This window comes from Pseudopipra pipra, chromosome 6 (genome assembly GCF_036250125.1).
Source record: "Pseudopipra pipra isolate bDixPip1 chromosome 6, bDixPip1.hap1, whole genome shotgun sequence".
In the NCBI taxonomy this organism is placed as follows: Eukaryota; Metazoa; Chordata; class Aves; order Passeriformes; family Pipridae; genus Pseudopipra; species Pseudopipra pipra.
The window spans coordinates 49659996-49671990 of NC_087554.1; the positions used below are offsets into that span (position 1 = coordinate 49659996).

Consider the following 11995-nt stretch of genomic DNA (forward strand, 5'->3'; position numbering starts at 1 on the left):
AGTAACTGAAGCATGTTTACAGTCACTTGTGTAATAACAAAATACACCTCTCATCTTACAGCTCATACCAATGTGGTTGCCAATGATACAGTCAAACCTAAAGGTGAGTATTTTCTAGTACCTTATCCTTTTATTCTTGGTGTTATACATTCCTGTAAGTTCTGGAAGTAAGATCACTAGATGTGGTCTCCAAACTCTCTCAAAATAGATCCTTTTAGTGTATCCAGATGAAGATCTCAAGTGTGAGCATACAGAGCATCACTGGCTGAGATACTTGCCCTGTGATCAGTACTGCTCTCCTTTTCCCTTCTGAAACACTTTCCTGTAACCTGGTTCTGCATTGAGGCCTTTCCTCAATATTTACTGAGATTGGTTGTTCCCTGATCTGTGGTTTTCCTGATGTCTTAGGCTTGAGAGTCCCCTGACAAATCAGGATTGTGACTGTTGACTCAGGAGATAGATTTGCGTTCTAAAGCAGATATTATGGGCTTGGGTAAAACTGTGTCAGCTGGCCCTCCTTGTAAGAGAGAGCAAGGTGGATCGAAGTGGTTTGTGAGTCAAGAAAATTTTGGTGAAGAGAATAAAAGTCATGGAGTTGGTGTCAATATGGAGTTGTTTCTGTAAGCACATTTGCCCTCTGTGGCAACACTACAGTGCAGGATGTGGAAGAAAGAAATTCGACACTCGGGCAAGTGTAAGAACTTTCCCTGGCCAACAACCTGTACCTGTCACAGTGCTGTATTAGAGGAAAGAAACTGAATGGTTTGCATTATTTCAACAGCATTTATCTGCTGGACTACAGCTACGCCTCCAAGCCATCCAGAGCAATGTCAACCATCACAGCCTAAGGATGTTACAGGGGTCAGGACAAATGAACAATAGCTCATCTGTGCTCCGCAAATGGCTACAGTGTACCCAGTTCAAAATGGCTCAAGTAGAAATCCAGTCATCAGAAGCTGCATCTCAATTTTATCCTTTATGATTCATGTAATTTGTTCCAAAATATTAATTTTTTAGCCTAGCAATAACAGAGTTAGAGCTGTAAAAGACCTTTTGTATAAGTCAGTATACAGAGTATATACTGTATCTATACTTTTTAGCCTAGGACAGATTGTGAAAAAGCTTATAATGGGTGAAGCTAAGAACCTGATCCTGCCAGTTTATAATTACAATTACTCAGGATCAACAGGTTCTAAGTCTGCATTCATGAGCATATATTGGGAGGATTGGACTCAAATCTATCACATTGTACATATCTCTCTGATCATTGAAATATCTTGTTCTTAAATGTTTCTTTACATTATTTTTGAAGCTAAGACAAAAATCACTTTTCTTTAACTTCTATTTTTTTTAAAAATAGAATTGTGGGTATTCACAAACATGGAAGTGCTATGTTGCTATTTTTTTGACAATAACAAAAGAAAACTGGGTTTTTAGGAACCTTTATAGGAGTTTTTAGGGGGGATGTCTTTTTTTTTTTTTAGATTCACAGCTGGCAATGCAATAAAATCTGTCACTATAAAACAGTGATGTTCTAATGAGGCTTTTTGTCATCATCTTCTGGGAAAACAGCAGCTTGTAAGGAGAGTTGTTATGAAGTGCACTTAGAAATTAGGTTGTTAAACTGTGCCAATTCATTCGTCTTTTTTTCAGTAGATTTTCCAAAACTGCCAAGTCTGATTTATAATTCTTTGAAATACTGCTTTTACTTCATTGATTCTCTGCTGCTCTTCTTTGTAGGTTTCATAGAAGCCTTTTTAATTTTGTGATTACGGTATTGTATTCTTCTGTCAATACTTGTATACAGTGCAATTAAAAATGGATATCCCAGATCTATTCTTATTGATGTCTACAGAATTTATGTTGCAGACTTCAAGAGGAGCATGATTGGACCTGAAGTTTTGCATAATGGTATTTACAAATCCCAGCATTTGCATACTACTGTATTAAACATGATGTTTAATAACAGATGGATTTTAATATCATTAAGGGATTCAACCAAAGCCCATTGGAATCTAAGGAGAATCAATTAACTCAGTGGATTTTACATAAAATCTTGAAAGCATCATAGTTTACCACCTCTTGTAATAAATACTTAAATCTGTTCAATCCCAGTTGTATTTTCTGTATTTATTCTGTAATGCACTGATTAGAAGAATAACAAACATTAAGTTGTATATTAGAATGCTATTAAATCCCTAGTCCTTATTACTACTCTCGGAATCTGCCTAGGTACATCTCAGCTTTTGTGAAGGGTCAGTCTTTCCTCACTGCATTTACTAAAATAAGAATGGAAATGTTTGCATATATGCCATTATAATACCATTATGCATTAAAAAAAACAACAACCAAAAATAAAACTAACCTATGAAACAAAGAAAAGACAGTAAGGCATGTGCTAGCTTGCTTAAAATAGCCCCCTATCTGTGTTTTCAATGGGGAGAAATCGATTTGGCTTTCCTTCCTTCTTAGATTCACACATTATAGGGTCAAAGCTTAAATGGCAAAGGGGGCATTCAGTACTTCAACCTTTTCCATGTCATGTATAATGAGGTGCCCTGTCTTATTCAGCAGCAGGCCCACGTTTTCCCCAGTCTTCCTTTTGTCCCCTATGTACTTATAGAAGCCCTTCTTTTTGATATCCCTTGCCAGCTTCAAATACTGCTGGGCTTTAGCTTTCCTAACTTCATCCTTGGATGACTGGACAATGTCTCTGCATTTCTTCCAAAATGCCCATCCTTGCTTCTGCCCTCTGTATGCCTCCTTTTTGTGTTTGAGTTTGGCCGGGAGTTTTTTGTCTGTCCACACAGGTCTCCTGGTGTTTTTGTCTGACTTTCAACTCATTGGCATTGTCATGAATGAGTGTTTTAGGTCACTCAAAAAATCCCCGGCAAAGGTATCGGCACAAGCAGGTTTAATATAAAAGTGAAAGTTGGCAAGGTCCACTCTCCTATTTTAGTCGGTGGCTACAGCACACAGAGAAAAATCAGACTAAAATGAATAAATCATTCTAAAACTAAAATCAACCTAAAATGATCTACATGGAGGCTGGGGATGAAAAAGGGATAAGGATAAAAAGGAATGAGAGACACCCCCCTATTGAGTCACAAGGGTTCAGAGTAGACCTTCTTGCCAAACTGAACAACAGTGTTTAGGCCTAAAGGTTTTAACAGCACTTAACAGCACTTAATTGATAGCCTAATTTAAACAATTTAACAAAAGATACTATAGAATTTGCTATAAACAGTAACTCACTTATAGGCCTATCTTACTTATGCACCTAACACGCTTAAGAGTCTAAGAGAGGAACATTCATTGTACATTTGCTAGAGCACATTTGCACTCACTGTGTCTTCTTCATGGTTGTGTCTGCAACACAGGTGATAACTTTGCTGGGTAACCACATAAATAGGGCCCAGGTTCACTATTGTGGGGACTGGGATCACCCTAGTGAAACAGGAGTGCTATTGGGCCCCTGAAAAGTGGGACATGTAGGAGAGAGATTTTTGTGTTTTGATGTGCTGTCACCTGGTGAATCTGAAAGACAACTGAAAGGCAAGGAGAGGGAGGAAATATGAGGCCCTCGGGTGTCAGGTAGATGAACTCAGGTGGGTACAATGGGAACTGTGGAAACTTGAAAGATGAAGACATGATTTGCAGGGAAGAGCAGAGCCTGAGAAAATTTGTCTTTAAAACTAACTTCTGGAAAGGAGAATCTGTGATCGGGCATCTCACTTGGTAGATAATGCATGTAGACAACATGGCATAAGTGCTTTCCCTGCCTAGCAAAATCTCTGCTTCAAAGCATCTAGTGTTCAGACTGGCAAAACACAAAATAAATGCAAATATAGTGGTGGGTAGTTATTAAAATTAAACACAGGCCAAAACCAGACCTGCTGAATCCAGGTCTGGAACTAAACACTTTAAGCCTTTGCGGGAATTGAGATCTGGTTTCAGCTCTGGGTTTAGAGATAAGAGCTGGTCACAGAATCTACTTCCGTGTTTGAGCATAGGGTTTAGTATGTATCTGTCACTGATTATAATTAATACGGTTCCTATGGAGCTGTCATGCATAGGCAAATTAAGACTACCTATAAACTGAGAAGCTGCTTTAGCATAGCAGCCTGGAAGATGGTATGACCAATGATTAGGGGTATGTTGACTAATAAAAACAAATAGCATGGGGCTTGGCCAGGTATGTGTGCTTTAACACTTCATGAAAATCTCTTTAAGTGCACTCTAGGGATCTTCAGAAGTACAGAAATCTGCATTAGGAGTTTTTTAAAGCACTGTAAAATATATCTTTACTGTGCCTGAGGTCAGTATACAACTCAAGTGAGTCACTCACATTAAGTCTCTGAAATAGCCTAGAGCAGCAATTCTTTATATTCTGTAGGAAGATTAGGAAGTAAATAACATTTGGTGTTCCCTGAAAATGCTACCAAGTAGCAGGGGCCAATCTTTCTGCTCTGCCGCGCTCCCAGCGCGGCTGTGCCTCTGTGCACGTGTCACTAGGAGCAGAATCCATCCTCTGTCTGATCATAGAGACCTGCCATTTAGGAAGAGCATTTAGTCTTCTGTTGAAATAAGCCGCTTAAATCAACGCCTGTTACCAGGCCTGACCTAGTAAAAGAATCAATTTACTGTGTGCTGAACTGTGAAATTTCCAACAACAAGGGGCACTTTGGATGAAGCGATGGTTAAAGCCTCACACCGGCCGCAGTGCGTCCTACCGCTGGGTTACATAACCCGTGTCCTGAGTGCGGGGTTAATGTCTACGTGGGCATCTCGGGGTGCTTTCCTCTGCCTGTCAAGAAAGCCATGGCCTGAGCTACACACAGGGTCACACAAACAAAGGCTTTTGCAGCACATCAGTTACTATCTACATACATGCCTTATCTTGTACGTAACGTTTCTGCAACGTGTCATTAGAGCCATGGCAGTTCAAAGGCCCTAGAAACACAGTTGGTTTTCTGGCTCTCTTTTCCATGCTATGACAGCAGTTGATGTGCTCTAGGACTGATGAACATTCTGAGATGGAAGATCTTTCTGAACTCTGGCCTGCACAGCCTCCTTTCAAGCTGGATGAAGATTACCAGAGCCCAGGGCTGTTTGTCTTTGCTAGCGTGTCCTGGAAAAGAGCTCTGCAGCCAAGAATCCTGTGCTGTTCCCCCAGCTGCACGCAGCTCTGGGAGAGTTCTATCCACAGTTTTTCTTGTAGACTTTTACAGCAAGGCTGAAGTCTGTTTTTTTCAAAAGGATCTGAATCTCAATTGCACAGCAGCCATTTAGTCAACAATGTGGGTCTTCATCTTAGCAGTCTGCCTGAAGTCAGGAAGAGGCAACAGCATTACAGTTTGTGGGACTTGATGCAAATTTGGAAGGAAGGGCTCTGCATTTGTCATTTGATTTATAACTGAATTACTCTATGCCCTTCAGCCTCTCCCTGCTGAGAACAATTTCAGCTGGAGGCTGAGCATCAAGGGATAGCAGTGAGAATTGTAACCGGAGGGGAAGGTATCCTGGTGGTCTCCAACTGCAAAGGGCTCAGGAAGAGAACTTGAATCCACCCTTGGCATTGCCCTCCCTGGGGCTTGCTGATGGGGAGTCGGGCTATCACTGGAAATGCCTCCAGTCAGATAACAGGAGGCCACATGACAATGAGGCCTGACCAGCCTGGTGAGCCGCTATGGTGCCTAAATCCTGCAGCTGGGAACTGGGGGGCTTTCAGCTATCACTGTGTATGGTTTGTGTATGATAATGTGTGCAAGGGGCAGGAGGAGGTGAAGAGCTGGCAGGGCTTGGGAGGGGTGGCTGGTTTCTTCATTCATCATTACGAAGCATTAACATGGAAAAGCAGAACCCATGACTCAGTCATTGGAAGTCTACATCATGAATTATTTTCCAGCATTTGGCTGGATTTGATAGATACCACAGGGCTTTCAGCCAACTGGCGAGCAGCCTTCTGTGCATTGCCCCAGGTAACCTACTCTGACACTGCATTTAAACAGCTCCTCATCAAACCTGACAAGCCATGACTGTGAGCTGGGAGGCTCTGAGTTTGATAGACACAATGTAATGCTAGGTTCAGTTTTCTCAATGCATAATTCAGCAGCTGGGCAACATAACTGCTACAGCTGTTCTACTACTTTAAATCATCCTTTCAGAAAGGTACAATAGCACACCTGTGAAGTTTTACACACAGAATAAAAATTGTATAGGTAATAGATTTTTTACACAAGTTAGCTTTTCTGGCAGCTCCACTACTTTCATGTCAAATTGATTGCAGTAAAGTTCTTTACAAAAGCTTTGCTACACCTGTGAATCCTTGTCATGCAGGAAAAGTGTCAGTAAAACAGAATATAAAGGACTATCACTAAAAGAAATAAATTATTTATTAAAACTGTTACCTATTTTGCACTTGTGAGGAAATCCTGTGTACATGGTGTTCGTTAGTGATATCCAAAGAAAGTACAAACTGCCAGACGTAGCGAAATCTACAGGGAGGTACGATTTATACCTGTTACGGATCACACCCTGTATTTATAGCTCAGAAGGAGCAAGGACTGATATGGTGAAGCAACTGAGCACCACAGCAATATGTGTTTCAGGTGCTAGTTGATTCCAGGGAGGTGTCACATTAAACTGCTAAACTGATGCAGCCACGATCTGATTTTCCTCCAGATGCGTTTATTCAAGACCAGGTTTTGCCATCATTTTAGAATCAAGTCAACAATGGAGGTTTTATTCTTTGTTATGTGTGTGTGTGGGACATCTGTTTTCCTGTTTGCTCTGATCACACAGAGTCCAGCATCTTCCTAAATCATCTTAGTGCTCCAGAAGCTGCAGCTCAACTATTGCTCAGGAGATCCTGTTAACTGCACCTGATCAAAGCGTTTTTCACATTTTTCAATAGCATATAAAATCATAGTATTGGCATTTTCCTCCCTGTGATCACCACCCTTAAGACACCGATCTGGCTCATGTCAGATGTTCATCTGCTGTAAGTGTGTGTCCTGAGTAACAATAGCCCAGACGTTTTCAAGCTTTCCCAGGAAAAGTGTTAGAGGACCATATTATTTTACCAACTGATTTTGTTAGACTGGCTTTCAAATTTAAAATAGTTTATTTCTTTTTCCTTGCACTAGACCCTATATCAGTCTCAAAAACATTTATGCTTGGATCCCAGTCAGAACTTTCTCAGCCTGTCTCTAATGATTATTTAAGATCCATTAAGAATTGTCAGGGTGAGAAAAGCTGTCCAAGCCAGGACAAAAATATGCTTCCTACTGATTTTATGAAATTTAAACTTATCCATCCCCAGCATTTACAGTTAAAGACTTCCATGTAGAGGTAGCCTTCTTCAGAACCTTTTCAGTAGCAATATTTATCTATGTTTCATTGTAGCTACTGCAATATTTTCTAACATTTCTGTCAAAATGAATTGCAACTGATTCACCTAATGTGTACTAATTTGCAAATTAATTCTATTAACTGAATTAGGCTTAACTGATCTGCATTGTCCAATTATTCATCTGACTCACCCATCCACAGACAGGAGGAGTAGCCTCAATGGGCTATTGTTCTGTTCCTTTTGAATTACAAAACAGCTGCTAGTTTTCCCAAGCTGTGAGGCTGAGATGAAACATTAGGGCTGCTGAAGATGCTTCACTTCAAATGAGAGTATTAGATATAGGGAATTTAATGTTGCCTCAAGTGTCACAAAGGTGCAGAATGACATGGCTCAGAATCCACAGCAACATTTCAAGGCTCTACTTAGTCCCGCCTGAGGGTGTTTTCCCATGTACTGTGACATCTCTCCTGGGATTCATAGTGAGTGTTACTATTCTACTTAGGATGTGTAAAGTAGAGCAGGACAAATAACCGATCCCCCTTATGGCTTCCATTGGTGGACCAGCCCTAAGTGTGGCATAATGCTATTCCCTCACCATTCAGCAAAACAAGAAGGGTTTTGGTGAGTCTTTGATCTCCCTTATCTCTTCATGAATGCAAGGAGCATGGCCTGTAGAGACCTGAAGAACCAAGGAAGTGCTGTTCCTGCCCTGTTCCAGGTGTGAGTGGGAAAGACCACACTAAGATGCTTTGGGATGGGCATGTAGACCTGTGCCAGTGTGAGGTTTCCCTGACCAACTTTTCCAGTTGAGAAACCTGGACCTTAAATTTTACCCAGAGGTTAATTTTCAGATAAGTGATAGCAGCCTGGGGCATTTAAAATGCAACTCACTTTCCTAATAAAGCATAGTTCCAGAGGTCAGGAAATGAACGTCAGATGTTGGGACGTTTACATCCCTTGCAGCTAATTTTACTGTTTGACATGGGACAGCTGTTTTGGCTGGTACCTAGAGCAGAGGGAAACATAGAAGGCACCTCAAATACATCTGGTTTGGGTTGAGCTTAGAGCTAAAGCTAAGAGGGGCCTTTGTCATAATTTCAGTGCAAAAGGAACAGCTGATCTTATAATCACAGTCAACATGAAGGATCCTGGCATCATCAAATAAAAAACCTAGATGTGATTTAGCTTATTATCTCTGAGTCAACAGCATCTTGCCTGAGCTGTCACATGATTCTGAAGTGGACCCAAATCTTACCTGCCCTCCTTAGTCCACTCACTTTAAGTTCAGTAAAATATTAATTCTCAGTGCTGCTTCCATATGAAAAGCTGAAAGTACCAGTGAAATGTATTGATTTTTAAAAGTGAAAACTGAGTCTCGAGGGAGTCTGGCTAGCTCAGAGGATTGTGTAATACTCTGGCAAATCTGACATCCTTTGCTATCTCCAGAAGAGAATGGTAGCTTGTGGTTGTGGAGTGATGCTCACTTTTAGCTCACTCTCAGGGAGTAAAAGCCTTGACTCTTTGAGATTTCTGGGTATTCACCTCAAAGGGAGCAGGCACATTGCAGTTCTGATCTAAACACCTTCAGTTATTGCTTGTTGCTTAGGTTTTGTTTTTAGAGGGTGTTCTGTTGCTGAAAATCTCCCTTTAAGAGCCTTAATAGAGACAGATAGCAATTTAAGAACTACATAAAGGAAAAAACATTTTCATTATCGAGAGGATTGCTTTATAATTTTCAAGATAAAAAGGGTATTTCTAATTTAATGACTTACTATGCTTAAGCAACATGAATATATCTCAGAAAAACTGCAAGAGCGATCCCCAAAGTGTCTCTGTAAATACCATACTTTTTGTGCTCTGAATACTGCAGAAGCAGTTAAGCTTCTCAGAACAACTTTTTAATTAAAGCAACAAAATGTGCCACTCACCACAGAACTGAAGTGGCCTCCTCTTTGCCTTCTAAATAGTAATTATGATTTCAACTCCTTTATCGCCACTTCTACTAAGCAAGAATCAAAAAGCAATCAAGTCTGAAGGACTGTAGGAATCTCAGATTAGTACAATCAGCCCAACAGTAGGGAGACTTCTTTTTCTGGAGTAAAAATAGCAAATAGCAATGCCAAGTAGGTCCTTTTTTTTTTTTTTTTTTTTATTGCCACTTGTTTCACACCATTAAATGCTTTGAAAGAAAGGTACAGTAACTGCAGCTATAATAGTTAAACTTTAGATAAATGTACCTGTCAGAATATAAATGAAATCCTATATCACTTTGCTCATTTTGTTTTGTTTTCCCCATCCTAAATAAAATTACAGAGAATTAAATTTTTGAAGCATGACCATTGCACAGAGAATCATTCAGCTAAGAGCTGGCCACCTGCAAGAGATTCTCTCCTCCCTCCCCTTAAGCTTGTTATTTATTGTCTCCGTTACTAATTAGATTTGCTGAATTAAACTTAGTTTGCAGATGATGGATTTTAAAGAATATTGTAAGGGACAGGACATCAAGGTCAATATCTAAAATTTGTAGAGTAGTTACCTTCAGAGGTCTCATGCTCTGTAATAGCCCAGGAAGGGAGACGCTGCGAGCTGAGCTGACACTCTTGTTAGTGTTTTTTGTTGTGGGTTTTTTTTTCACCCTTAAACCACAGCATGCAGCAAATAGGACTGTTGGTAGTGGCACCATAGTTATGAAAGTTAAAAGCCTTACCCATTAAAAGCAGCACCTGGTATGTGTGAAGGGCTTCCCTAGGCATCTGGAAAATGCTTCCAGGGTGGAAAAACAATACATTTTCTTGCAATCTGAGGACAAACTGACAAGGAGTAAAAGGGAGAGGGAAGCACTATAAGCATTTTGGATAAACATTGACTGCTTTATTGCTTACTGCAAATTCAGACAGGAGCTTTTCAAGGCTGAAGGGAGAAGAGTCATAATTGGATCCATGGCTAATTCTGCAGCAGTGAGGTGCAGTTGTAGTCTAATATTTCATATGTATAAAATGGAAAATTCCACTTCAGTTCAGTTCTGGTGCTAGATCTACTTTAAATCTTTCTTTTCTCCCCCATTAGGCCCAATGACTTCATTACAGTCTCTTGTGATATAAGTCACTGCTTGGAGCAATAGGGTGATTGGAGTATGGTCCTCCACTGGTTTCATGGTTCAGGGAGCCCTCTCAGTAGCAGAGTTTCACCTTCTGGCCTATGGGGGCTAGGGACCATAAGAAGAGTGTTCTCTGAGAAAAAGCCCAGGGTGAAAAAGCAAGAACAATTTTAGACTAAGTGTACTTTGGTGGAGTCTCATCTCTCTGATATATCTGAGTTGTTTGTTCAGCCAGACTGGAATTTCCTTCCCTGACTGATGTGGTGGTGTCGGAATTCTTCTGAAGTCCATTCAGACTTCCTTGACTTCTACATTACTTTTCCTTTTGCCATGGCATACCTAGGCTTTAACTTGTGATCAGCCAGGAAGTGGTCAGGCAGTTGGTCTAGATGATCATTGTAGGCCCCTTCCAAGAGATATGTCCTATTCTATTCTACTCTATATCTGGGGTGTTATGTCCAGGGCTTGGAATCTGTGATGATGCCTTTGTCACTGGAAGCTCTTCTTTCAGCATCAGCATCAGCATCAGCTGCGGTCTCAAAGATATACAGACTCTTGTCTAGATCTACAAAGGCTTGTGTAGGACTTCTTATGAAATGCACGTGGCTGGGGCTACAGCCTTGAGATCTTCCTAAGAAATCTAATAAGTTGTAATTGTTATGACTCATTTATATACAAAGCCAGGATGACAATCTGAAACAAACTTAGAATCACTGGTTTACAGAATATTCCAGTAATTCATGCATTACTGACAGAAAACCCCAGTATTTCAGGTTGTTATTGTTCCACACTTGCTTGTGATATCTTGGTATTTATATATGCAAAGTCTTGTTTTTTCACACTGTGAGTAAGTGGGGGGAATCACTAATTTCAATCAGTCTTACATCAGTAATAATTCAGCTCTCCCCAGCAGGTTGATTAGGTTCGTTGGATAAGACAGCTGTAGGATGTGCTGTGACAGGAGAGAATGACTGTTTGCTGAAACACTGCTGTCCATGGAGGTTGTTAATTTGGGAAATGCCAGCAGTGGGTGAGATGGAAAGGATGTGTTTGAAAGCTTAGAAGCTAATGATGGGACAGGCTGCTTCCTACAAGAGAAAGCAGAGAACTTGGAATAATTGTTGCTGGTTTTGTTCCAAGTCACTGCTCTTTATTGGATTAGCCAAGCTAAAATCCCCTCTAAATTAATGCTTAGGAACAAAACATATGTAATAATAGAAATAATATTTATGTAATTAAATTTATTTGTCCCCGAATTATCTGATCTCCTTTGCTGTCACAGAGTCATATTCTAAAATGTGCATACTTTGATACTACATTCAATTCCAGCATACACAGATTTAAGTTGTCACTGAAGTACTGATACAACCATTTTATGCTTTTGTGAGGCAAACTGAATCGGAGACTTGTATAGATCTACTCTGTAATATACAAATAGGAAAAAAAATTGTTTAATGTATGGTATTCATTGAGATACTGTGATTACATTGACTTGAGTAATTGTCAGCAGTCAAATGATCTGCATAGTAATGCCCTGGGACTGG

At 40.2% G+C, this 11995-nt stretch overlaps 1 protein-coding gene across 10 annotated transcripts in view; it reads left to right on the forward strand.

The window, feature by feature from the left end:
• UNC79 (unc-79 homolog, NALCN channel complex subunit) overlaps positions 1-2109 on the forward strand; it is a 106862-nt gene extending 104753 nt beyond the window's left edge. For all 10 annotated transcript variants that reach the window (XM_064658994.1, XM_064658996.1, XM_064659003.1 and 7 more), the window contains 2 exons: positions 62-103; positions 782-2109. In XM_064658994.1, the coding sequence (XP_064515064.1) occupies positions 62-103; positions 782-982 (243 nt within the window). In that variant the 3' untranslated portion in view covers positions 983-2109. The remainder of the gene's footprint in view (positions 1-61; positions 104-781) is intronic.
• The last annotated feature ends 9886 nt before the right edge of the window (positions 2110-11995 follow it).